The sequence below is a fragment of the Mixophyes fleayi genome, chromosome 1 (genome assembly GCF_038048845.1).
Source record: "Mixophyes fleayi isolate aMixFle1 chromosome 1, aMixFle1.hap1, whole genome shotgun sequence".
Lineage (NCBI taxonomy): Eukaryota > Metazoa > Chordata > Amphibia > Anura > Limnodynastidae > Mixophyes > Mixophyes fleayi.
Genome location: NC_134402.1, coordinates 193,188,676 through 193,211,981, shown reverse-complemented (window position 1 = coordinate 193,211,981; position 23,306 = coordinate 193,188,676). Strand labels below are relative to the sequence as shown.

Genomic DNA, 23,306 nt, shown 5'->3' with positions numbered 1-23,306 from the left:
TTTAAGACACATCATGATGGGGGTTGTAGAAGCTACATCTCCACCTACACATTCCCGATAATGTAGTTTTGCACCTGCTCAGCAGTGATGTGTCACTGACCATTGTATTTGCAAAAATGATGTGTATGCCTTGTGGTGGTTGTAGTTGAGCTTTATAATCATTTGTATCCTTCATGCACTACAAGTACCATTATATTTTTAGAGTTGGATATAGTATTATTTTTGCATCGTAAATAATAAATCATAAATAAAAAATCCCCAACAATATATAGTAGTAACAGTAAAATTGAGTCCAGTATACTTAATACATGGACTACTGACAAGTATATGTGTGATATTGGAAAATAATAGGGGGCAAATCCCTAAAAAAAAAGTGTGGCAGTGGGAACTATGACGCTGCGCCATGCTGCTTTCAAGCTGCCATAACACCGAGTTCATTTTAAATGACGTAATAATGTCGCTGCGCTTTGGTTTTTCTCATTCGGATTCGGCACAGCGATATTAAATGTTTGGGGTTTATTAATGCTGCTTTTTTTTTTTTAAGACATGCTTCGGATTTATTCGTAAACGCTCGTGTCTGCCTGGATACCTCACGTCGGCTGTTTCCGGAAGCGCTCGGCTTTCACCCTCAGCCAGCTGCATCATGGCAGCTCCCGGGAGCCTCGGCGTGTAAGGGCTGGAGGACAGGAGAGGAAAGGGGGAAATGACCATGCATCGGCAGGTTCGGGGATAGCAGAGAGCGGTAAGAGCCGACTGGACTCAATACTGGGCTAGTTAATAAAGTATATGGACGTACTTAGGCAATTATGATTAGAGCGTAGAAAGTTACAACAGAGGGGGTCGAGAAGGGACGGCAACTAGTGGGTCTTTCTGCCAGCTCAGTCCAGGCCTGGCTACACGTGCACCGCTAGGACTGCTATGCATGTAAAAGAAACATGGGAAAAAAATCTGACGCATACATGCATATCATTCTCTAGCGTTGTCAGGTACTACTTTTAGGTAAGTTTGCAAACAGAACTCGGGATTTTGTCTGCAGAACCAGGAGTCGGACAACCATCTACAGCCAATGCATTTACTTGCAGTAAAATCATTCTGGTATTGGTCAGCCCACTGATTTAGTAAATGCACATTTTGTACTGCTATACGTACAAAAATAATGTTAATAATTGTGCCCTAAATTAGCGATGGAGGATATCACTTGCCTGTAGAGCACTGCAATCCATTAAACAAAAAAAAACTTGCACAGGAACGCAGCAGCAGAAAATTAATCGGCTAAAATGCCATACATTTGTTAAATCTGTTACAAATGTCTCTTGAGTAGCGCCCATCTCTAGTGTGAGTAGCCAAAGTTCCACCCGTTTCATACATGAATATCTCTTGTGCAGCCTGCTGAGTGCCATTAATTTGAATCATTTTGTGTGCAAATGGGTTTTATAAATGGAACCCCCTTCCCATTCCATCCTTTGCCGTTTTACATTGCTAGCACCACAGAGGGAAAATGTAACAAGACACATGGACATATATTAACTTAAATTTATGTGCTCTGAAGTTTTTTTTTCACACACGTAGGCAATTCTGTGAGTATACAGTTGGTAATGCTGCAATGCACTGTGAGTTTAAAGCCTTGAGCCCATTTGGATTGAATTACAGTGTAATTCTGGCTGTGGTTGAACCAGTTCTGCTTTTGTGTTGGAAATTAACTAATATCAACACCATATTATAAATGTCAGTTCCTTGTACATATAATGTAACATATTTTATTAAAAAGGAATAATATATATATATATATATATATATATATATATATATATATATATATATATATAATTACTTGGACTCTGGGATAGCCATTACTATGTGAGTTTCTTTGGCAAAAATATCAATAATGAGTGTAAAGTCATGTGGGCACAATGAATGAAATGTTATGATTAAGTAATATTAAACACTGAAGCTATAATTACTGTGAAGTAAATGCAGAAATATGGGTTACATGCATAAAAGCTGAGGCTAACTTTTACTGGGAGAAAGGAGGTATTTAAACTACATTCTTCACATTTTAAATCAATCATTATTATTATTATTATCTTAAATTTATAAGGCGCCACAAAGGGTCCGCAGCGCCTTACATGACATAAAAAAAACAGTGAGCCATGACACAACATGATACAGAAAGAACAAAAAATAAGCAAAAAAATATACACAGACACAAGTAACATGGTAATGCAAATCAAATTATTACTGGGACAATGAGTGAAAGTGATAGTAGAAATCAGCGAGAAGTAGGCCGAAGCTTAAGAAAATAGGGCTGGGGAAGCAGGCCAAGAGGTACAGAGGGTGATGGAATAGTAGAGGGGGCACACAAGGAAAGAGGGCCCTGCTCCTGAATTTATGTATAGAGACAATACCATTATCAAAGCAATAGGATTTTCTGACATCAATAAACTTACAGGATGCCTACTTACATGCCCAGTAGCAAAGTAACATCGTTTTTCTCTGGTTTTGTCACCACATTACTGGTTTTGCTAATGGCAGAGCTCAGAAAACAGGGGTTCATGGTTTTGTAGTAGGAAAGTAAAACAAATATAACTCAAACAGGAACAAAGTGATTATTTTCTTGCAAAGTTATGGGTGGATCATAAACGGGAAGAAAAACTTTCTGGTTCAGTTACAACTGGATTCCTGGGTGTTTAAATATATATAGCAGAGGACAAGGTGTCGCTATCAGAAGAGATACTGGACAAAATAATACAAGTGATACGTCACATTCAATCTCAGCAACAACCTTCAACAAGAGATTGTCTCAGTCTTCTTGGTATAATCTCATCAACGATAGGGATTCTGCCATGGGCAAGCTGGCATCATCATCAGCTATTTATATAGCGCCACAAATTCCGCAGCATATGAGCACACTGCAGTTAGAATTTCTCAGACAATAAATAGGCTCACAGGATGAAGGCATCAAACAGGCAATATTAGAAGTTCCACATGGTGGAAGCACCACATAGTAAGAAACAAGGGAATACCAAATAGCAAATTCTTTTGTGTTTAAGTTTGCAAAAGTTAAATATAACACCTTCTGCACTTACCATTCAGATTCGATGGGGATCAGCAAGAAGTCTAGGCCCATATTCCCCTTTTGCCAATAAAATGGCAACCTGTTGTATCCTCTAATGGGATCTTGGTGTCTTCTATAAGCTTAGGTGCTGCTTTCACGCTGTACTTATTGCACTCTAATTGTGAATCCCTTGTGCTCTCCCTTACACTTTGCTGAAGCAAGAGCCTCCCCTTTCCAGACGCAGAGAAAGATGAAATTCCGGAAACAAGACTTTCAATAACTGGATACTTTTACATGAGTGACTTTTATTAGGGGTCATAGGAAAAGTTTGGCTAGGAATGTGAAGGTGTTTTCTAGGGAGTGGGATAAGGTCGCACTTAACAATAATAATTGCATTATGCCAACAACAACAACTACTTGGTTGGATATACATCAGTTTGATTTTGTGTAGTGTCACTTATCTGTTTGGATGAATCCTGAGTTAAAGGCAATTGATTTGCTGGTCCTCTTGTGAAGAATGGCATTTCCTGAGTATTCAAGTCCTCTGTTTGCTACCTAGAGTCCTAGTGCTCTCAGTCCTTATGCTACGCTAATCTATTTACTATGCTAACTAATCTCCTAGCATCTCCATAAAAATCTTTCTTTCCTTCTTCCTAGATTCCTTCTTTACTTGTTAGCTACACTAGTTCCTGCTACACCATTCTCTCTTTCATCAGTTTTAGCCCTGTCACACTGACTCATTCTTATGCCCCTGCAGTATGTCCTGTTCCTTACCCCTCTCCTGTATTATGCCTTTTTTTCTTAATTCAATTTTTTTTATTATATAAACACAAGTGACAATAAACGTGAATGAAACATTAAAAATACAAATATCAACCAGTGTCACTTTCCATAGTAAAATTACAAATTGCAGTAAAACAAGGTAACAATGAGGAAAAAAAAAGGGGGGACGGGGGTAGATAAAACTATGGAAATTAAAGGGATGTAGTGAAAGGGGGGAGGGAAGGGTATGCTTTATCCTCCTGTCTTCCATTTCCAAGGTCGTGGGTGCAACTCCTTGCAAACAGCAAGCTAATAATAACTTCTACAAACTAGCTGTCTTTAAGTTGTAAAAGAGCAAAATGGCTGAAAGGTGACAAGATTTCGTCAGCTCAGCAGAATCGCATTTCTCAATGTGAAGCTAGTTTCCCTGAGTGAGCATTGAGGTCCTGTATATTGTAGCAGAGGAGGAAGGACCACGGATCCTCCTGATAGACCATTGGAGAATGGAGGATTGGAGACCCGCAACCTTGTCCCAGAAAGAGGATATGACAGGACACGACCACCAGATATGTGAGTGTGCCTCGATGGCCGCAGTTTCTCCAGCAGGCAGGAGAAGCAGACGGACATATATTTGGGAGTCTATCAGGTGTGAGATACTATGTATAGTAAATCTTGTATGTGTTTTCTTTAATGTAGATATAGAACTAGAGGCCACATTCAATCAGATGGTTTCCCAACAGTCCTCTTCTGGGGAAGGGGTGCAGGTCCCTCTCCATCATGTGCATTCCCAGGGGGCAGCATATCCTATAAAAGGAGGTTATACAAGGAGGAGATCATACCTCTCTGCAGTGGGGAAGAGAGGCAGAGAGTGTCAAATGGGGAGGTGAGGTAGACTGCCTGACAGGAGAGACTGGAGGAGATGCCAAACCTGTAGATATTGATAGATAGGAGGGTGAAAGTCAGGGACTTCACAGCAGAGCGTGTCATAGGGTATGGACTTTCCCCGTTCAAGGAGGTTTCCAGCAAATCGAAAACCCACTGTGGTTCATGTCCGTGAAAAAGACCAAGACATACCCGGAAGAAAGGTGGTGTTATGCCACAGGGGTGTGATGGGCAGAGGGTTGGAGTGGACAGAAAGATGACGCTTAAAGGTCTCCCAAGTCATCAGGCAGGGAGAGTTAGGCAGCTTCTAAGTCTGCCCATGAGTTGAGAAGCGGGAGGAGCAAATGAAGACACCACTGAACTAAAGTGGGCCGCCCAGTAATAAGACTTGAGGTCAGGGAAGCCCCTGCCTCCACGGCTCGTAGGTTTTTTAAGTAGCGCCAGTCGGATCCTGAAAGGCCTGCCCCACCAAAGAAATTTAGTTAACTGTCATTGCGTAGAATATAATTTGGACAGAGGTATCTTAACAGAAAGTGTCTGAAAAAGATAAAAGAGTTGGAGGAGAATAGTAATTTTCACCGCGATGATCCTGCCCGGCCACGATATGATTAGGGACCGCCAGATTTAGGTTTGAGGAAAAGAGGCGGGAAGTTCTCCTCGTATAGGGACTCCAAGATGCTTTCATTTTTTCTTTTGCCATTGGAAGTGGGTGATGAGGTTACAGCAGATTGAGGAACAGGGCTTTGGATTTTGTTATATTCATTTTATAACCGGATAAATTGCAATATCTTGTTAAGAGGTTGAATAGGTTGGGCAGATATGTTCTTGGTTGCTGGAGGGTGAGGACTATGTCATCAGCAAAGAGAGAGCTTACTCTCCAGGGTCACCGTCTCCACCCCCCCTTATGTCTGCAGAGGCTCGGATTGTGGCGGTTAGAGGTTCGATAGGATTCTTTGGGCCAAAAGGCGCCATTCAGAATAGCGTTAAAGAGGGTGGAAAGGCCAGGTGCCAGAAGAGCTGTAAACTTGTTATAATAAGCTGCTGAAAACCCATCAGAACCAGGTACCTTGCCAGCTTTTTGCTCCACCTCCTCTAAGGTGATGGGTTCACTAAGACGGTCAGCTTAGGAAGATGGGCATCCTACAGAAATTGCTCTATACATTCCGCCTGTTTCTGGTTGGCAAGGGGGCTGGGGGGTTGTGGGAGGTTGTACAGTTTTAAATAATACTTCTGAAATTCAGAATGGATTGATTATGGATTATAGACCAGAACCCCCGATGAGTCCCTGATAGCCAGGAGATTGCGGGCTGAGATTCTGGTCCGCAGCCAAGTGGCCAAGAGCTTATCTGCCTTGTCGCCCTTTTTATAAAAATGCTGATTCAGCCATTTTAGCTTTTTGGCCACTCCGTGGGAGAGCAAAAGGTTAAGTTTGCCTCTTACATAGACTATCTGTTTAAGTATAGCCGGGTTTGAAATGGATTTATGTTGCTCCTCTAGTTGCTGGAGGCAGGTAGTGAGGCAAATAGTTTTAGCTAGTCTCTCCCTCTTGGCGCTTGCAGCCAGGGCCAGAATGTGACCTCTGATGATAGCCTTATAAGAATCCCAGAGAGTCGCAGGTGAAATATCAGGGCACTCTTTTGTTTCAAAATATTTGGATAAGAGGGGTTTGAGGTGGGTTGCCGTGTTAAAGTTGTGGAGGAGAGATTCATTAAGTCTCAAAGAAGAGGGGCGAGAAACTAAGGAGAAGAGGTCTGATGAAATCGGGGCATGCTCTGACCATGTGATTGAGTGAATATTAGAGTTAATGAGTTTAAGGGTTAGGTCGTGACTGAGCAGGATCTTGTCAGTTTGGAAATATGTATTGTGGATGGGGGAGTAAAAGGAATAATCTCTGGTCCAAAGGGTCCAAGATCTGTCATGTATCGTACAGGTTGTGCAGCTTCAAGAAATCTTGTAAGGCTTTAGAGTACCTCCCATCCTTCCTGTTGGGGAGAGCCGACCTATGCAGGGAAGGGGTAAGGACCATGTTAAAGTCTCCTCCCACTATCGGCTCCCCCTTACGGACCTGAGAGCGTATTGTGCCTACACACTTTATGTGGGTCCTGATTCGGAGTGTAAATATTCACTAGCGTGCAGGGAAGGTTGTTCAGTTTACCCACTAGTATAAGAAATCTACCCTCCCTGTCGCTATGTGTATCTAAAAGATCAAAAATAAGATTGCGAGAAAAAAGTTCCTAAATTCCGGGTGAAGGTGTTTAATAAAGTGAGTTTCCTGAAGGAAGACTAGATCACCTTTAAGTGCCTTTAGGAAGCCATTAAGTTTGCCCCTTTTTTGGGGAGAGTTGAGACCCTTGACATTTAAAGATATTAGTCGGAGAGACATGGAAAAAGTCAGAGGTGAGGAGTCGAGAAAGAGATAGGTGTAGCAAAATATGGCTCTGGTTAGTTAAGGAAGTGAATAAACAGGGCAACCAGGAAAGGGGAGGCATGGTGGAAGTGCAGGGAGTGTCGGGAAGGCAAGGGAGGAAGGTCGGGTGTGGTGCTAGACACTTGTTCAAAGTGCTGGTGGAAAAAGAGAAGCGTCACACTAGGTACTCAGGGACTAGCTGAGAGCAATAAGATCTATAGGGGACGTGACTGGCAAATACCAACCGAAGGGAAGGCAGGTAGAGTGGGGTGGGGGGTGAGTACCATCTCCCAGCGGGCTTGTAGAGGGTAATGGGTCAGAGCATAGCTATGGTTTAGGGAAACACAATAAAAACATGTAATCAAAGCAATACATTATCTAAACAAAGGAAGCCTAGTATCAGGATACCTCCAGCTTCTTAGGCAATGTCTGGTGGGGGTACTCAGTAAGCAAGCATAGTCAACTATTATTAGCCCTATCATGGATGCACCATTATGAGATAGGTCCTCTCTGAACCAGGAAGGAAGTCAGAGAGTTAGGTTATGAAGAAGAGGTCTTGTGAGGAGTAGAGTGTCTCTGAGCAGTGGACCATTCATTTGCTTCATGGTTTGAGGTTGAGGAATAGCATTCGGAGTACCTGGAGCAGATGGCTGAGAGGAGTCTGGAGGAGGTCCAGGGGCCAGGCTCAGCCAAAGAGGAAGAGCCTGGGCCTTTGGGAGCGTGTGAACAGAGACCTGGCGCTTCTTATGCCAAAGGAAGAGGTGGAAAGGAAAGCCGCACCTGTATCGTACACTATTATCTTGTAGAATTTGTGTTTCTGGGGCAAACTCTCTGTGTCTAGCCAGGGTGGTCGGCAACAAGTCCTAGAAGATCTGTATGTTATGACCTTCATATGTTAGAGTATGTAGTTTTCTTGGCCCACGTACAATCCTCTCTTTGGCTGTGTCGAAATTAAGATGTTGGATGATATCCTTACGCTGGTTTTGGTTGGGCGACCTCAGTTTTAGGGCTCTGTGGACTCTGTCCAATAATAAGTGTTCCTCTGGGAGAGTTGGGAGAAAAGCTTCTTAAGGTTTCTGGAATGCCCTTTTTGCGAAGATTAATCCATCTCGGTTATCCATAACTTCCTGGTGCTCCTGGATAGATGTCAGTTCATTGCGAATACGTACAATGTCCTCCATTCCTGTCTGGGAGGACACCACCGCTTCCAGTCTTTTGTTCAGCTTGATCAGTATGGTCGTCGATAGAGGTCACCTTCGCATGTATTGAGTGAAGGGCATTTTGAACCTTTGAGTGAACGGAAGACATGTTTAATTTCTTTGATTAGCGATAGGAAGTCCTGTCTAGTTATCGGGGACGTGTCATCCTCATCACTGTCAGAATCAGCAGAAGCGCATGGAGAATCTGTCCTTGCTTGGCGAAGAGTTGAAGTCGACTTTTTCGAGAAATATTGAGGAAGTCCTTTGGAGTGAAATCCCCCCGTACCCCCTTAGGCATGGTGGAGGAAAACGGTACGTTGGGGAGTTAGGCATGAATTGTAGAGGGTGCAGTAGACTAAAAGCAGAGTAGTAGGGTAAAATACAAAGAACGGAGGTAGGAGGACTCGCTTAAATCTGGATGTGACAGGATGGACCGCCTATGCCACTCTGTCTGTTGTTGCTGGGAACCGGCTGGGCTTACTTTGCCACCGTTCCCTTTTGTTATCCCAAATGCGCCCTTTTGCCATAGTAGGAGGGGCTTACAAAGGCTGCCACCACTGGACTCCTTACCGGCATCCAGGACAGGGTTTCTTCTGGGTAACTGACGCTGCTAATGTATCTCGTTGCTGGTGTACCTGGGCTGGTACTCCTGACCTCTTACTATGGATCAGGGGTGCTGTGGATGGATCCCCCCTGGCCTATCACACTGACCAGGGCTGCATGGGTAGCAGGCAGAGTGATGGTATTGGAAAAGCTTGGGTCCAAACCTCAGAGACAGCCAGAGAAAGGATAGATTTAGGGTCTAATCTGCAGGTCGCGTGAATGCAGCAATACTGAAGATGTTTTCAAGAAGGTCTTTTGAAGCAAGTGATGTTTAGTTGCTCTCACTGGTTAGAGGCACCAGTGATCAGGTCAGATGAAAATCAGAAGAACAACAAGTTTCCAATACAACCTATTGCCTTTTATACAGTTTAGACAGGCTATTTTTAGCATTACAATATAACCTGTTTACACAAACATGGATTTACATGCATTGCAAAGCCAATAATATTTACTTACCTATGACATTCTTAAAATCCTTGCTGTGATATCCTGTCTTATTTCAGAGGCAGGATACATACTAGCAAGTCAAAAGGTCTAACTGACATGAATACCTTCTTCAGACAGTCGCCAAATACACATTCCCACAGAACAACACAAACCCAAACAAGCCAATTCCCCACATCACAATACACCAAAGGCTTTGTAAACAAAGGCTCATTGTATCAGATATATACATCAGACATAATGCATTTCCTCTAGAAAGGCTAAACAGAAAAAACACATTTTCTCAGAAATAACGATTTCCTATCAAAATATTCACAATATCAAACATAAGTGCTTGTGCAATTATATAAATAAGTGCCCTGCACTATTTCCTTTAAATAAATGTATACCAGAAGTTATTTATGAGTGATCCAGTCACACTGGAGTTGTAAAGTGGTGTGGAAGTGTCCCCCCAACCACCACACCGCTGCTGGCATGTGTTGGACTGCTAAATCAGGAACCAATTTAGGAACCAATATAGCCTTTATAAAGAATGACTGATAGACTGGTCCTGATAGAAGTGTGAGCATTGTGTGCTTAAAAAGGCAGGCAGTTGTCCACTGTAGGGCAGCAGGCTGTGTGGAGCCTATGAAGGCTGAATTGTAGGGCAGCACCCTCAGGCTGACTGGTGCAGGAGCAGGGCAGCGGTTGCAAACGGCTAGCCAAGATGTGGCAGAGGGTCCTCAGTGTTTCCAGAGAGCCACCAGAACCGAGGTGCAGAGCCACACAGATAAAGCCATGATCGGGAATTGAACTTGTGACCCCAGTGCTGTGAGGCAGAAGTGCTAACCATTAAGCCACCATGCTGCCCACATGTCCCTCCTCCATTTTAACTTAGTCTGAATTCCCTAACACATACAATTTAGGGTCAGTTTTGTCAGAATCCAATTAAACTACCATGTATGTTTTTGCACTGTAGGAGTAACCTTGAGCATCTGGATGAAACCCACAAGCGCTGGAGGAATTTACAAACTCCCCAAATCTGTCACTCGTAGGGCCCTGTTCAGAATCAAAATCATGATCACTGTGTTGGAAGGCAGCAAGGCCATGTACTTTGGCTTGACCTTACTATAACATAGCAGTTGCAGCAGAGCTGCCTTCCAACACCCTGACTAAAAGCCTCTTGTGTTCAAAATTCTCCATTTTGAACAATAGATGATGATGTGAATGATTACATATTCTCTGTACAGTGCTGCATAATATGAAAGTTGATATAAAAACGATAAACAGATGTGAAAAATGCAAAATTCTTTGGTTATAAGATGCCTTTGTAAAGCTGGGTACTACAGGTTTTTTTTTCATCTTACCGATCACACAATAATTGACCGTTTGGTAAAATATTGCATTAGTGTATACAGTCACACAATTATGCTTTATCGTACCAAAGCACATGGTAGTATTTTACAACAGGAGAATGTAGCTAGAGGAGGTTCTAGTGAGGATAGAGCCAATTGACAAGTATTTCAGGGGAGAGTATTTCACAGTTACAGAGTTGGAAGTTTTTCTGTAAGAATAAAACTTAGTTGAGACTGTACTTATTTAAAGCAAAAGGAAAAAACCTAGTGAAATGGGAATTTTAGGTTCTCTCTGTTAACTGTACTAATAATTATGTATGCTGCCAGCAAATAATTTGACTTTAATAATGTATATATTTTTTTTAATATAAGTGCTGTACATAGTTCGATTCATGCACAGTTTACCTACCCGTTTACATGTCTTTGCCTGATTCATAGACCAATTGACATCCAGTGACAAACTTAACTTTGGATTCCAGCTGGGTTCTCAAGCACGTCTAACTTCAATTCCTGAATCTCCTCCATTACCTGTCGCTGGAAACCGGACCATACTTTATATGTGAATGCGGCTACTTTACTTGCAGAATACGTCTTGTCCTATTCAAAAGAGAAGAATAGATTGCTTCTGTATTGAATAGAAATGAATGGATTGAGAAATCCTTTGCTGAAACTGCCTTCACATATAGAGTGCAGTCTTGGTGGCAGGTAAATGAGGTCTGAGGCCCCTGACCTCTTTACTACATGGGGGTAGTGTCCACAAGTAGATAATGCCATTAATCACTGAGTTTGTGTTTGCTGAAAATGTGTATCTGTCATAGTTATAGCATGTTATGCCGACTAGAACTGTGTAAATAATTAGCCCAGATTATTCCCTTTTAATTGGATAGATTTTCTTGAACAAATGCTTGTAAAAGTTATGTATTGATTGGTTAACAGAGCTGTTCTGGGGTTATATAACAGTAATTTTGCTTTTGACATGCTTTATAACATGTTGGTTATACCTTCTGATGTTACTAAAGGTGTTCAGCGGTGTTAATGTGGATATTAAGCCACAACGCTTTTGTGACTTAAACCGGTTGCTGTTATTTAAAGATGATAACAGATGAATGCAGTTACTCACAGTTGCTTGTAGTACAGCAGTAACAACAGTTGCAGCAATCAGGCAATATAGATATACAGTACACACTTGTATATATGCTGGTGGAGATGCACTGTTATGTAGATATACAGATACAGGCAGGTTTGCTATATACTGCACAGCCGTGCAGTTTATTGTTGCAGACTCCTCTAATATGTATTAGGAATACAGTAGGGAGCCTGCAGTTATAGTTGTAGGCACTTTGAGGGCTTATATGAGCAATGGTACGCAGCTACTAGTTAGTGCGTCTGTCTCTCTCAATGTTTTAATGGAAGTGACGGCACAAAGCTGAACTTCCATTTATCGGGTGCTGGCTCATGCGCAGTAGCGCAAATGGGACATTGGAGTTCTGCCCCACTTCTCCTTTTAGACTACCAGAGATTACAGGTAAACATAGCAACCCGATAGGCGACGAAGCGAAAGAACTTCTACATACCAACATAACAAAGTACAAAAAAAGACATCTTAAGTAAACTGCAGCATCTGGGGTGTGAATCAGTGTCTCCACATTTGCATATAACATGTACTGTCTTTTTCTTTTTTTGTAAAAATGTTTAAAAAACAGAAATCCATTTTTTTTTTATTATTATTACTTTGTTTTAAAAAAAAATAAAAAAAAATCACACATAGTGTTTTTTTAATGTGCACATACATTGCAGCAAAAATCAATTTACTTGAGTTTTGCCTGGGCAAAATAGAATCACTGAGATAAACACACACTCCTGTGGGCATCATCCACCTGGATTTTTCTGTAATTCCGATCAACATATGAATGGTCCCAATCAGATGTTGAAAGCGATGGTAGTCATTTTTGTCCCAGACATGCACAGTTTTCTGCCATTTTTTATGTAAAATTAGCTAAAACAAAAGTCTGGATGTTTTACTTTATAGAGAAGTTTGGTGTGATATGCTGTCCCAGCAAGACTTCTGTTTAATTTCAGTGTCCACTTCCAGCCTTGCAGAGGTTAAATGGATCTGGTGAAAAAGCAACTGTCTACTATTGCTGAATAACCAGGCATCTGGTACTTATTAATGCTAGGGACTTCGTCGCCTCATAACACATAGTAGATTTTTCTGCATATCCAAAACACTGTCCCTGTAGGTGCACTTTTTCCTATGATCAAAAGCAGTTCTTTTGTGTCAAAGGATTAGCTGTCCCATAGAAATAATGCATCCGAATACAATTTCCAAATGAACGGTAAAATACTGGTGAAGTAGAGATACGAGCATCAATACTTTTATGAAAGAGTATTAATTTGGCTATGGTGTATCTGTGTAATATTATAAATAAGTCATGCAGAGCAGCTATGGTGTATCTGTGTAATATTATAAATAAGTCATGCAGAGCATGTTTGCTTTTCCCTCAAGTCTTAAAACCTCTGTTCTCTATGTACAGTTCTTCTTTATTAGTATTGTCTTTAGTTTTAAAGCGGCAACATAGTCAGAAACCCTGCAGAGTAGTTTTAATCTGCATGCTTGGGAATCTCTGCTTTCTAGCCCTTAGTTCTGAACACAAGTCCAGCAGTAAAGCGTTAAAGCCTTCCCTGTCAGAATGCTGTCTGGAGAGTATTTCATTCAGAACAACATGGCTATAAATTCTCAGTGTCTTTGTCTCCAGGGGCAGAAGTAGGAATGCTGCACAAGCAGATGTGACCTACAAACAGCATCACTCTTCTACATCTACCGTTTATAATAGCTTGCATATATTGGTTTATTACAAGTCTTTACACACACTCACACTCACTCTGAACAAGGGAAGGACAAACACAAACTCTGCATCACCCAGCTACAACAGAAATTCATACCCCATTGTCTCTAGCTTGATCACTTGTTGTTTTTAACTTCAATAGTATTTTATTAATTTTGCAAGGATTATGGGGTACAGAAAGTGAAAAGGGGGGAGAGGGATAAGGGGAGGACAAAAAAAATAGAGAGAGTAAGAGGGGTACATAGTGGGGAGGAACACATTAAACAATACTGCTTCTATACCACATTATAGACTCGAGGGAGGAAGACCAAATTGGCTCCCTCACACTTTGAGAAAGTTGCCCTAATCAGGTGGTCACGAGGGAGCTACTAATGAGACCATTGGGGAGATTCGCTAAGTGAAGGTGATACGAGAGGCAGATTAGAATCTACTCAAACTCCCTCTCCTTCCGTAACATACACGCGCCAGTTAAACCATTTTATTATCGGGGACGAGGGGGCAGTGGAGTAGGGCATCCCCACTGTCTTCATTTCAAAGCTGTATTGCCCCTTGGTCACTACTTTTTGTATCGGGGGTGGCCGTGGTGACTTTCAACACTGGGCTATGGAGGCTCTCGCAGCAATCAAAATATGACCAAACACATATTTAGCATGTAGTGGAAACTGAGGGGGGTAGTGATGCAATAACGCTACCTCTGGGGTAGGAGAGAGATTATATGCATTAACCTTATTGGCTAGCCTGAAAACTTGCTCCCAAAACGGCTGTATAACAGGGCAATTCCAGTATACATGCATCAGGTTACCCGGTATATTACATAGCCACCAGCAAAGTTTCGACTGGCTGGGCCACATTTTATGAAGTCTAGTTGGAGTGAGATGCAATCTGTTGATTAGTTTTATCATCTTTTCTGTATGGTTTATACATTTTGATATTCAGAACGAATTAGTGAAAATGGTTTCCCATTCCTCACTATTCAACTCCAGGTGAAGGTCAGATTCCCACTGCAGTTGTATTTTAGTCTTATTTTCTGATGTGGAGGGGAGGGATTAGAGATACCAGAAGGTAATGCTGGATTTATTATCTTCTTTTGTTAACTTAGTGAACAGCAAGAGCGGTGGTGCCGTAATGGGTAGACCTAGTGTCCAAGCTGCAGATATTTATAAAATTCCTGGGAGGGAAGGTGAAATCTTTCCTTTAATAGCGTAAAAGAGAGTAAGCTCTGTCCATCTAGTAAATCAGTGAATGAGGTTATACAATTTGATGACCATGGTCACTTGTCGTTTTAAAAGTAAAATGCACAAATTTCATACAGCGCTTTATAGAAACAGCTATTTTTTAAAAAAATGTTACATACTGAAAGCTTGTATAAGAAGTCATACATCAATTTGCATACTAGCATTGTTCTTTATTGAAATGTTAAAGTGATTTAAATGAGCATGTAACCATTTACCAAAGCTTACCATTTTTCCTCCTTTTTGTCTTTAGATTTGTAACCTTCAACACGTTGAGCGCTGATCTAGGAAGTCCTCCCTGGCCTTCATTTTGTCCTTCTTTCATTTGCCGCATGAACCCTGAAAAGCCCTGTATTATGTTTGTCGCACTTTTCCTGTGCTCGATCATCTGGCTGAATCGAGGCTTCAAGCTCAGAATAAGAGGCAGCTAGGGCTGTAGTCCCCTTTTCTCTCACAATTTTCTTTCATTTATTAATGGAACCTGAACTTCACTGAAGAAGAGGGTTTACATATCCACATTGTCGAATAATGTTAATGGAAAGCCCCAATGTTTTGTTTAGTGTAATTTTCACTCCTGGTCATTTTGCTGCTTGTATGCACTAAAGATCTTATTGGGCTGCTGAGTCTTTTAGGACCTTTGGAAGTCTTAAGGGGGCATATTCTGTACCAATGTCAACCGAGGGGTTTCAATATCGAGCTCTGTACCCATATGACAAAGAGCGAGAGGAAGACATTGACCTTTTACCTGGTGATGTCCTGACTGTGAGTCGAGCAGCTTTGTTAGCAGGTGGTTGTAAAGATGGAGATGAGCGTGACCCAAATCGTATTGGCTGGATTTTGGGAGTCAACAACAGAACCAAACAGAGAGGGGATTTTCCAGGAACCTATGTGGAGTTTATTGGTCCTGTCCGAATGTCACTGCCAGTCCATCACCCGCGTGGGCAGCGTCCACTGCCAGCAACTCCCACTACGTCCAGGACAGAGCCATCCAACTTACCAGGCAAGTTATTTCTGCATATGTAAAGTCAGAAAAAGCACAATGTTGTAGGTTTTATGTATTTATTGGTAAATAGTAAAGATACATGTATAGTCTGGGTAATGAAAAGCATAATAAGTATACTTTTAAGGTTAGGCAATTATTATATGCCTATTTTGGGAATCTAAAGCAACGTCATTGCTGCTTAGTCTGTGAAGTCCACACTTTGCTTCTCCTTTGGTGTCCTATGCAATAAATTGGTTGTAGGATCCTGTTGCTACTTTTTCTGTATATGTAAGTTTGCCCAGAGTTTGAAATTAAAGAAGCCTTACAATTTAAAGCTCTCCAGTAGCTTAAATAAGCTTATATGAAATTGTTTAATGACAAGAACTTTGTCAATAATGGACAAAAGTCACCTAATGTGATCTCATATTTTGTAATTAACTTGGCAGAGCAAACCTATTTTCCTTCGTGTAAATGTGCTTTGTTCTTTGAACATGATTACCTACCCTTGATCTAACTGTACTGATTGATATAAATATTATATCATGCATATATGACCATACTACTGTTCAGTGGGTTACTCTCAATTGACATTGGTGAGCAATCTTCAAGCTTCGTTCATAAAGTGTCTTATTTAGAGTTGAGGACAAATACAGATAAAAGGTGCAAATTTGCCCATTGATAACCCGTGATGTAATGCACAATTTAAATGTATTTTTTTTTTTTTTTTAATTATGGAATGCAGGTAATACTGGCTGCTTTTGCATGTAACAAACAAATACTGGACAACTTTATTTTTGCACTGCGATTTAGAGTAGTGTTGGGACTTCCCCCAACTCTGAATTTGTCCCACCAGCAACACAATATGCTTTTTGTATACTATATTACATACAGAGTTTTATTGTTCAAAAAGGTGGTTTGTACCTAATTGCTCAAATAGGATTCTAAAACACTGCTTCCAGTAACAAGTAAGGAGGCAAAAGGATGCTTCCTTTCTATTATATACCTCCCTGCTTCTTCCATTTTTCTTATCTGAAACTGGTGCATTTTTTCCCCACACATTTTTCAGGGGCTCTGCTGTATAGGCATTGTGGCATCTGAGTGGATACCGCCACGTGTTTTAAAAGAATATAGCAGTGAAGGGGGAAGAGGTGGGGTGAGCGGGGATGTTTTTCAATATCAAGGTGGCAAAAAAAGGGGAAGGGGAATTTTTTATTCCCAAGTTTGCTCCCTAATAGTGTGCGGAATGCATTATGGAACAAAAGGAATTGGTTAGTACGTGACTATACTCAACAAAGTGGGTGTTTATACAATATACACCTAAAATACCTGTTTTAGAAGATTACGCATTCCTCTATATTAACTTCCTCACTTTGGCTGTTGTACTGCATGTGCTGATACAGCACAGTGTGTCTTATCCATGGGACTCTGTTCTCTCTTTTGACTCTGGCCCACAAGCTGTCTGCATCAAAGAGAGGGCAGGGAGAGCCAGCCTTGCGCATAATTCCTCTTTTGTTCCATGCCTGTCCCCAAGCCAGCTCAGATATCGTCCCTTGTCACGGACATTCCCTGTAGAGGACTGTACTGTCTGCCAAACTTTTTTTTTTAACCCACATGCTACTACAGAGTACAGAAGAGACATTAAAACGTTCTGAATGCTGCACATGAAACTAAGCTCTAAGCATCAGGTTTTTTTGTGTGCAACTATGTCTTTACTATCTAACAGCTTTGTTTTTACAATATTTGTAACACCCTACACTGAAAGTTAGTAATTGCATTTACATATATCTTTATGTTTTAAGTGTTATCCTTTATGTAAATGACACGTTTTTCCAAAGCAATGTGAAAAAATAATCGTGTTCATGTAAGTCATATCTCTTTTAAAAGGCCAATGATGCATTAAAATCAAAGATCTTGTACAAGTTCATTTTGTTTACATTTATCATCTAGGGAAGGGCCGTACTAAGGTAGGTGGAATACAGTAAATGCGGCTCATGTAGACCTGCAACAGCACAAACCTATGCCAGTTGATGTACATCTTGTACCTGCTACAAGGCATGATGACTTGTGGCATACCAAGAGCATATGCTTCTGATGCTGGAGGTGGACTTGTCTAGACATGCATACTACTCTGCATATGGATGGAATTACGCTATTTTCCCATTCTCTGTAGCCCATTTTGCCAGTATCTCGGCACCGGCCTCTAGGTGTTCTAAATTAAATACTTTCATCTTTATTAATTGGCTATTTTAACTGCGCTTCATAATTAAGTTTATCAAATCTAATGTTACTGACACTTATGGCATGGAGCCTCATTCAATTAGTTTTAGTGGTCACCGTTGAAGAGTGTAGTACAACTTCTAACCTACTTCATCTGGAATTTGTAAATTTAATAACCATTCCTTCGCTGTTACAGTAATTCCAGCTGAAACTAAATGCAAATACATTTTTGTGTTTGAGGTGTCTATTTACATATGTGAAAGTGATAAATGAGTGCCTTATACTAACTTGGATCACTACTTGGGACAAAATAATGGGGCCTTCATGAGCAGTCGGGATATTTTATGCTACATACAGATTGGCATTTGCAATAAATGTTTTATTCATGTTAAAGAGCAAGTAAAATTGCATTGTGTTTATGTATGCATATTTAAATGTTGCTTAGTCACAGCTAAGTTTTTACAGGGGAATTCCATTGAGATGGTTTGGCCGGGTTCCGAGTACCGGCAGCTATCTTGAGCACTCCGGCACCGGAAGGCGCCACGTGAAATGTTATTAATTACATTTTATTTATTTATTTTTAATTAAAAAAATGTTTTTTTTTTATATGTGTGCGCTTCAGCGCTGGCTGGGTAGCACCCAGGACTGCTGCCGCGGGATCTGGCTGCTCTTCCATGGTACTATTTTTGGCCAGGGAGCAGAGTTGGACCTCGTCGCCCAGTCCCTGGAAGTCAGTTTGGGCGGGAGATTTAAAAGATAAAAATCTCGCCCCAGACAGAGAGGCACCAGGGGAGGAGAGTGGGCTGAGCGCCCCTCTCCCTGCCAGTTCGCGAACAGAGGGGAAGTATACTCCCCCTGCCACTAGCAGCAATGTTAAAGGCGTTAAACCTCTCTGGGTTGATTCCCGTGCAGGCTGCATGAATCAACCCAGACTGGTTAAAGGGACAGGAGGACGGATTACCTCCTGCTAAGACTAGTCTCCAAACGTGTATTAAAAAAAAAAAAAAAAGGCTCTGTTTTGTATTAAAAGTTGTTCATGTCTAAACTGACCTCATCACTGGTACCTTTAACCAGTGGAGAGCAAATAAACACCACTTGCTTCAAAGACATGCTTGGAAACTTCTCTATGCTGATTCCTGTGACCAACAGATTAGACCCAACTTTAGTCCGTTCCCGACTGTTTTGAGGTTTGGACCCAGTACCACCGCTCTACCGCTACCCAGCAGCTCTGGCCAGTGTGATAGGCCAAGGGGGATCTATCCACAGCAACTCTGATCCATAGGTACACCAGTAGCAGGCTACACCCGCAGCGTCAGTTACCCAGAAGAAACCCGGTTCTCGATGCCAGTAAGGAGTCCAGTGGTGGCAGCATTCTAAGTCCTTCCTACTGCGGCAGGAGGGTGCACTTGGGATAACGAAAGGGAACAGTGGCAGAGTAAGCCCATTTGGTTTCCAGCTACAACAGACAGGGTGGCATAGGCTCTCCATCCTGTCACAGATGGATTTAAAATTTCTTTTGTGTTGAAGCTCATCAGACCCACTGAAATAAAATAAAACACTGCAACACAAGTTAAATAAATAAAAAAAAAAAAAATATGCATGGTGTCATTTGGTACAATGACTTTTCACAACCAGTTATGTGCATTTAACCTGTTACACAATTCCAGGTTTTTCAGACTTGCAAAATTCCGTGTTTTTTTCAGTGTGATCCCTGTGGTAGTTTTGTATGGAGCAGACTACATGGGAGTCCCAGTTCTGTTTCAACATGATGGTACACAAAATCTCATTCCCACTTATAGCTGGAGTCTAGAAACAGAGCACAGCCAGGGCTGTCTCTTCCATTGGGCACAATGGGCAGGTGCCCGGGGGCCCGTCCGAGGCAGCTCTGTGAAAAATAAATAAATAATTAAAATACTTACCTTGCGGTCACATCAGCGGCGATCCGGTTCCCTCCCTGGTCCCCTCTTCCGTGCTGTGCTCGCAGTGAATGCTGGGCGTGATGTCATGCCCAGCATTCACTGCGAGCACAGCACGGAAGAGCGCAAAAGAGACTCAGCGGCGCAGAAAAAAGAAGGGGATCGTACTTAAGGGAAGTTAAGGGGGCATATATATATATATATATATATATATATATATATTTATTTTATATATTTATTATTTTTTTTTTTTTAGAGGCCTGGTGCGCTGCGTTGCCCGGGGGTCCATAAAGTAGTTAAGGTGGCCCTGAGCACAGCATTAAGTGTATGCATGTGTGTAATTTTTTTTTTTTATTTTTTTTTTATGTTCTCCTATGTGAACTGAGCTTGCACTTGGCAGTGGCTGGTACACAGTAGGACTGAACTACATGAGTTAGCAAGTCTGACTTGATCATTGTTTCTCCAACTTCGACGTTCTGTGTGTGCTATGCAGTTATTAGACACTTAAACACGTCTCATCTACAATAAATAACATTATCTGAAGTAACTTTAAACTGCAATGGAAAGGGCAAGGAGATTATATATATATATATATATATATATATATATATATTATACATATACATATGCATGCTGGAAGGGTTTACACATCAAATATTGGAGATTGCACTGAGCATCTACTCAGTAGAGTTGTTCTCCAATTGAAGGATAGTACAATTCATTTCCTTTACAATGTATTTTGGGTTTATTTCCATCTCCATTCTACTTTGCATAATATGACATTATGCTCTGTGTGGCAGAGTGATCGTGTCTGTACCCTGTGGTTTAAAATATCACTCCATCACAACCATTTTGTTATGAGTGTAATTATGTTAATCACATGGATATGGTTTTCCAAGAAAAGCTTTGGTAGATTATTGAATTTTATACATTATTTATTGCAGTTGGCATCCAAAGCAAAAAGTGGTAGAAATTTAAATTGCATTTTATATTGCTTATCTGGATGCCCTTTTCTAAATTAGCATGGCTTGCAGAGAGTGTCTAAGCCTACCTATTACTAGGAAGATAAATCTATTGTTAGACCTATGTCTGGCTAAAGACAGATTTGTCTTGTTTACTGTAATTTAATAAAAAGAATTAACACAACTTTTTACTGAAAGATTGTATCTGCGTGCAACACACAGCAAGTTGATCTTGCTGAAACCAGTTTGATTGTTTTCCCCCCTTCCTCCTTTTCTGAGACACGTGGTAGAGATTTAATTGAGCAGCCGGCTGTACGGGAAGCCTTTTTTTTTTTTTTTTTTTTTTAACCCCCTCTCCTCCTTGTAGCGTAATAGATTTTTTCTGACATTCTTTCAGCATAGTGCATTTTATAAATGAAGAGAGTATGAGAGAAAGCAGGGGAGTTGAATGTGTGTGTATGCTGCAAGGCCTAAATATAGAACAGACTTTTGAACAAGCCAGCTCACTTGGTCCGCCAAGTAGATTCCATTGAAGTAAATTTTTAGATTTTGCATACTGCTTTGCGTTGTGAGCTGCAGACTGTGCACTGAAGTATGTTCTAGTTGCTTCAAAAGCAATTGCAAGTATTAGCGTGCATCCAATATTACTTTTTTATTTTTACTATATTTAGCTGCATTACTACCTAATCGCTAAATGTTAGTCACCTGCTCCTCCCCTACCTCTGAGCTCCCCCCGGGACAGAACTAGATTAAGGGGGGCCGCCAGAACAGGTGCCCTGTGCCCCCCTCTACAAGGTACCAGTGGGGGGGAATGTTGTAGTTGGTGGCTGACCCCTCCTATGGGATCAGCCACCTTCCTTCACGGCCAAGTGAATCTTATGATCCATCCATCCCACCCTCCTATGTGTGGCCTCCTCTTTTCTCAGTAACAGACAGGTGTCACATGGGATGCGCACCACAAGAAAGGTGCCGTCCCATGTCTGCAGAGCTGCAAGAGGGGCAGACAGAAGAGCCTTAACAAGGTGGTAAGTGTGAGGGAAAGTAGAGGGTGGTATGTTATTATAACGTGTGAGGGGAGATGGAGGGAGGGCTGTGACGAATGCAGTGTGATAACACTGTTACCATCCTGTTACTCGTTTCTCACATAATGTGGATTATAGCAAGTACTTTTTATAGCCCTTTTGTTCCCGAGCTCAACAGAATACAACTGCATTGTCTATTTACATGTGGATAAGGAGGCAGTGTAGCTCATTGTAAATATGTATATTGATGATGTGGCAGGGATGTTGTTATTCATTGTCCTTAAAGTGAAGCCGGGTGGGTTATGGGTAACGATCAGTTGGTGTCCAGGATACAGATGAGGGGGCTTGAGCTGCATTCATTCTCCTCTCTCCTTCCTCTCCAGGAAGCATGGAACAGCTGGGGACCCTGTGACATCACAAAGTAGTGTAAGGGGTTAATTTTAGGAGGGGGAAGCCATTTAGTATCCATTGTTCTCCATAGGACTAGTCCAGACGTTTTGTCAGCGTCCCAGCAGGGGACTTCTGTGGAAGCACAGCTCATCTTCACTTCCCCCTCCAACCCCCTGATCCAGGACCAATGTTTAAAGAGGGAGAGGAGTTTGGCCAAGGGAGGGGAAGGCACTATGGAAATTTGACCCTAGATATAAGTAGCCACTTCGGGGGGGGGGGGTTGAGTGTGCATTCTGACTGGGATTTCATTTATGGAAGGTGCAAGATCTGGTTTTTGAGTTGTCGTTCTCTACACCAGAGTCTACATATGCAGCTGAGAGAGATCCATGGGTTGTCAAGTCTGGACAGCCAGGTGACTGTGAATCCTTAGCTAGTGGGATAAGGTACAGATAATGTGGTAAACCTGTCTGATATTTATTTACTGTGTGTACATAATAATCTAGTGATTGGTTTTGTTACAATACATGTATTTTACTTTCTAACTGTATTTGCCTGAGTGACTGAGAACCCTAGAAAGTACTGGGTAGACTTCAGTGGCATAGTCAGGCACCCGTGGGTGGTCAGCCAGCGTGAAGTGGTTAGCATTAGGCCAGAAAACCCGGTATCTTCACAAGAGCTCTTAATTTAATGGTGGAGTGTAGGTTGGACTACTTATTTAATAGGTGCTACTTTGTTTGTGGGGTGATGGGACCATTAGTGCTTGGGTGGTTTGGGGGCTAGTGGATGTGGGGCTGTTTGGAGAAAATGAGGTCTATTTATTTAAAATGTGAATATGAATTATTTAATGGCAGCATGTTTGCAGGAAATAGGTTTATTTATTAAACGTGAATTCTGGGAAATGGTTATATTAATTAAAAGTAAATGCTATTCATTTATTGCTGGTGCTGTTTGAGGGATGGAAAAAGTTTTATTTATTAAATGGGAATACTACTTAATATTTGGGCTGGTTGGAGGGAAATCTATTTATTTATCAAGTGTGAATACTATTATTTT

General features: G+C 41.4%; 1 protein-coding gene across 2 annotated transcripts in view; it reads left to right on the top strand.

Moving 5' to 3' along the window:
- Positions 1 to 596: 596 nt before the first annotated feature.
- The window catches only part of PIK3R2 (phosphoinositide-3-kinase regulatory subunit 2), a 64,986-nt gene continuing 42,276 nt past the window's right edge, over positions 597 to 23,306 (top strand). For both annotated transcript variants that reach the window (XM_075204694.1, XM_075204693.1), the window contains exons 1-2: positions 597 to 742; positions 15,018 to 15,764. In XM_075204694.1, coding sequence (XP_075060795.1) covers positions 15,434 to 15,764 — 331 coding nt within the window. In that variant the 5' untranslated portion in view covers positions 597 to 742; positions 15,018 to 15,433. The remainder of the gene's footprint in view (positions 743 to 15,017; positions 15,765 to 23,306) is intronic.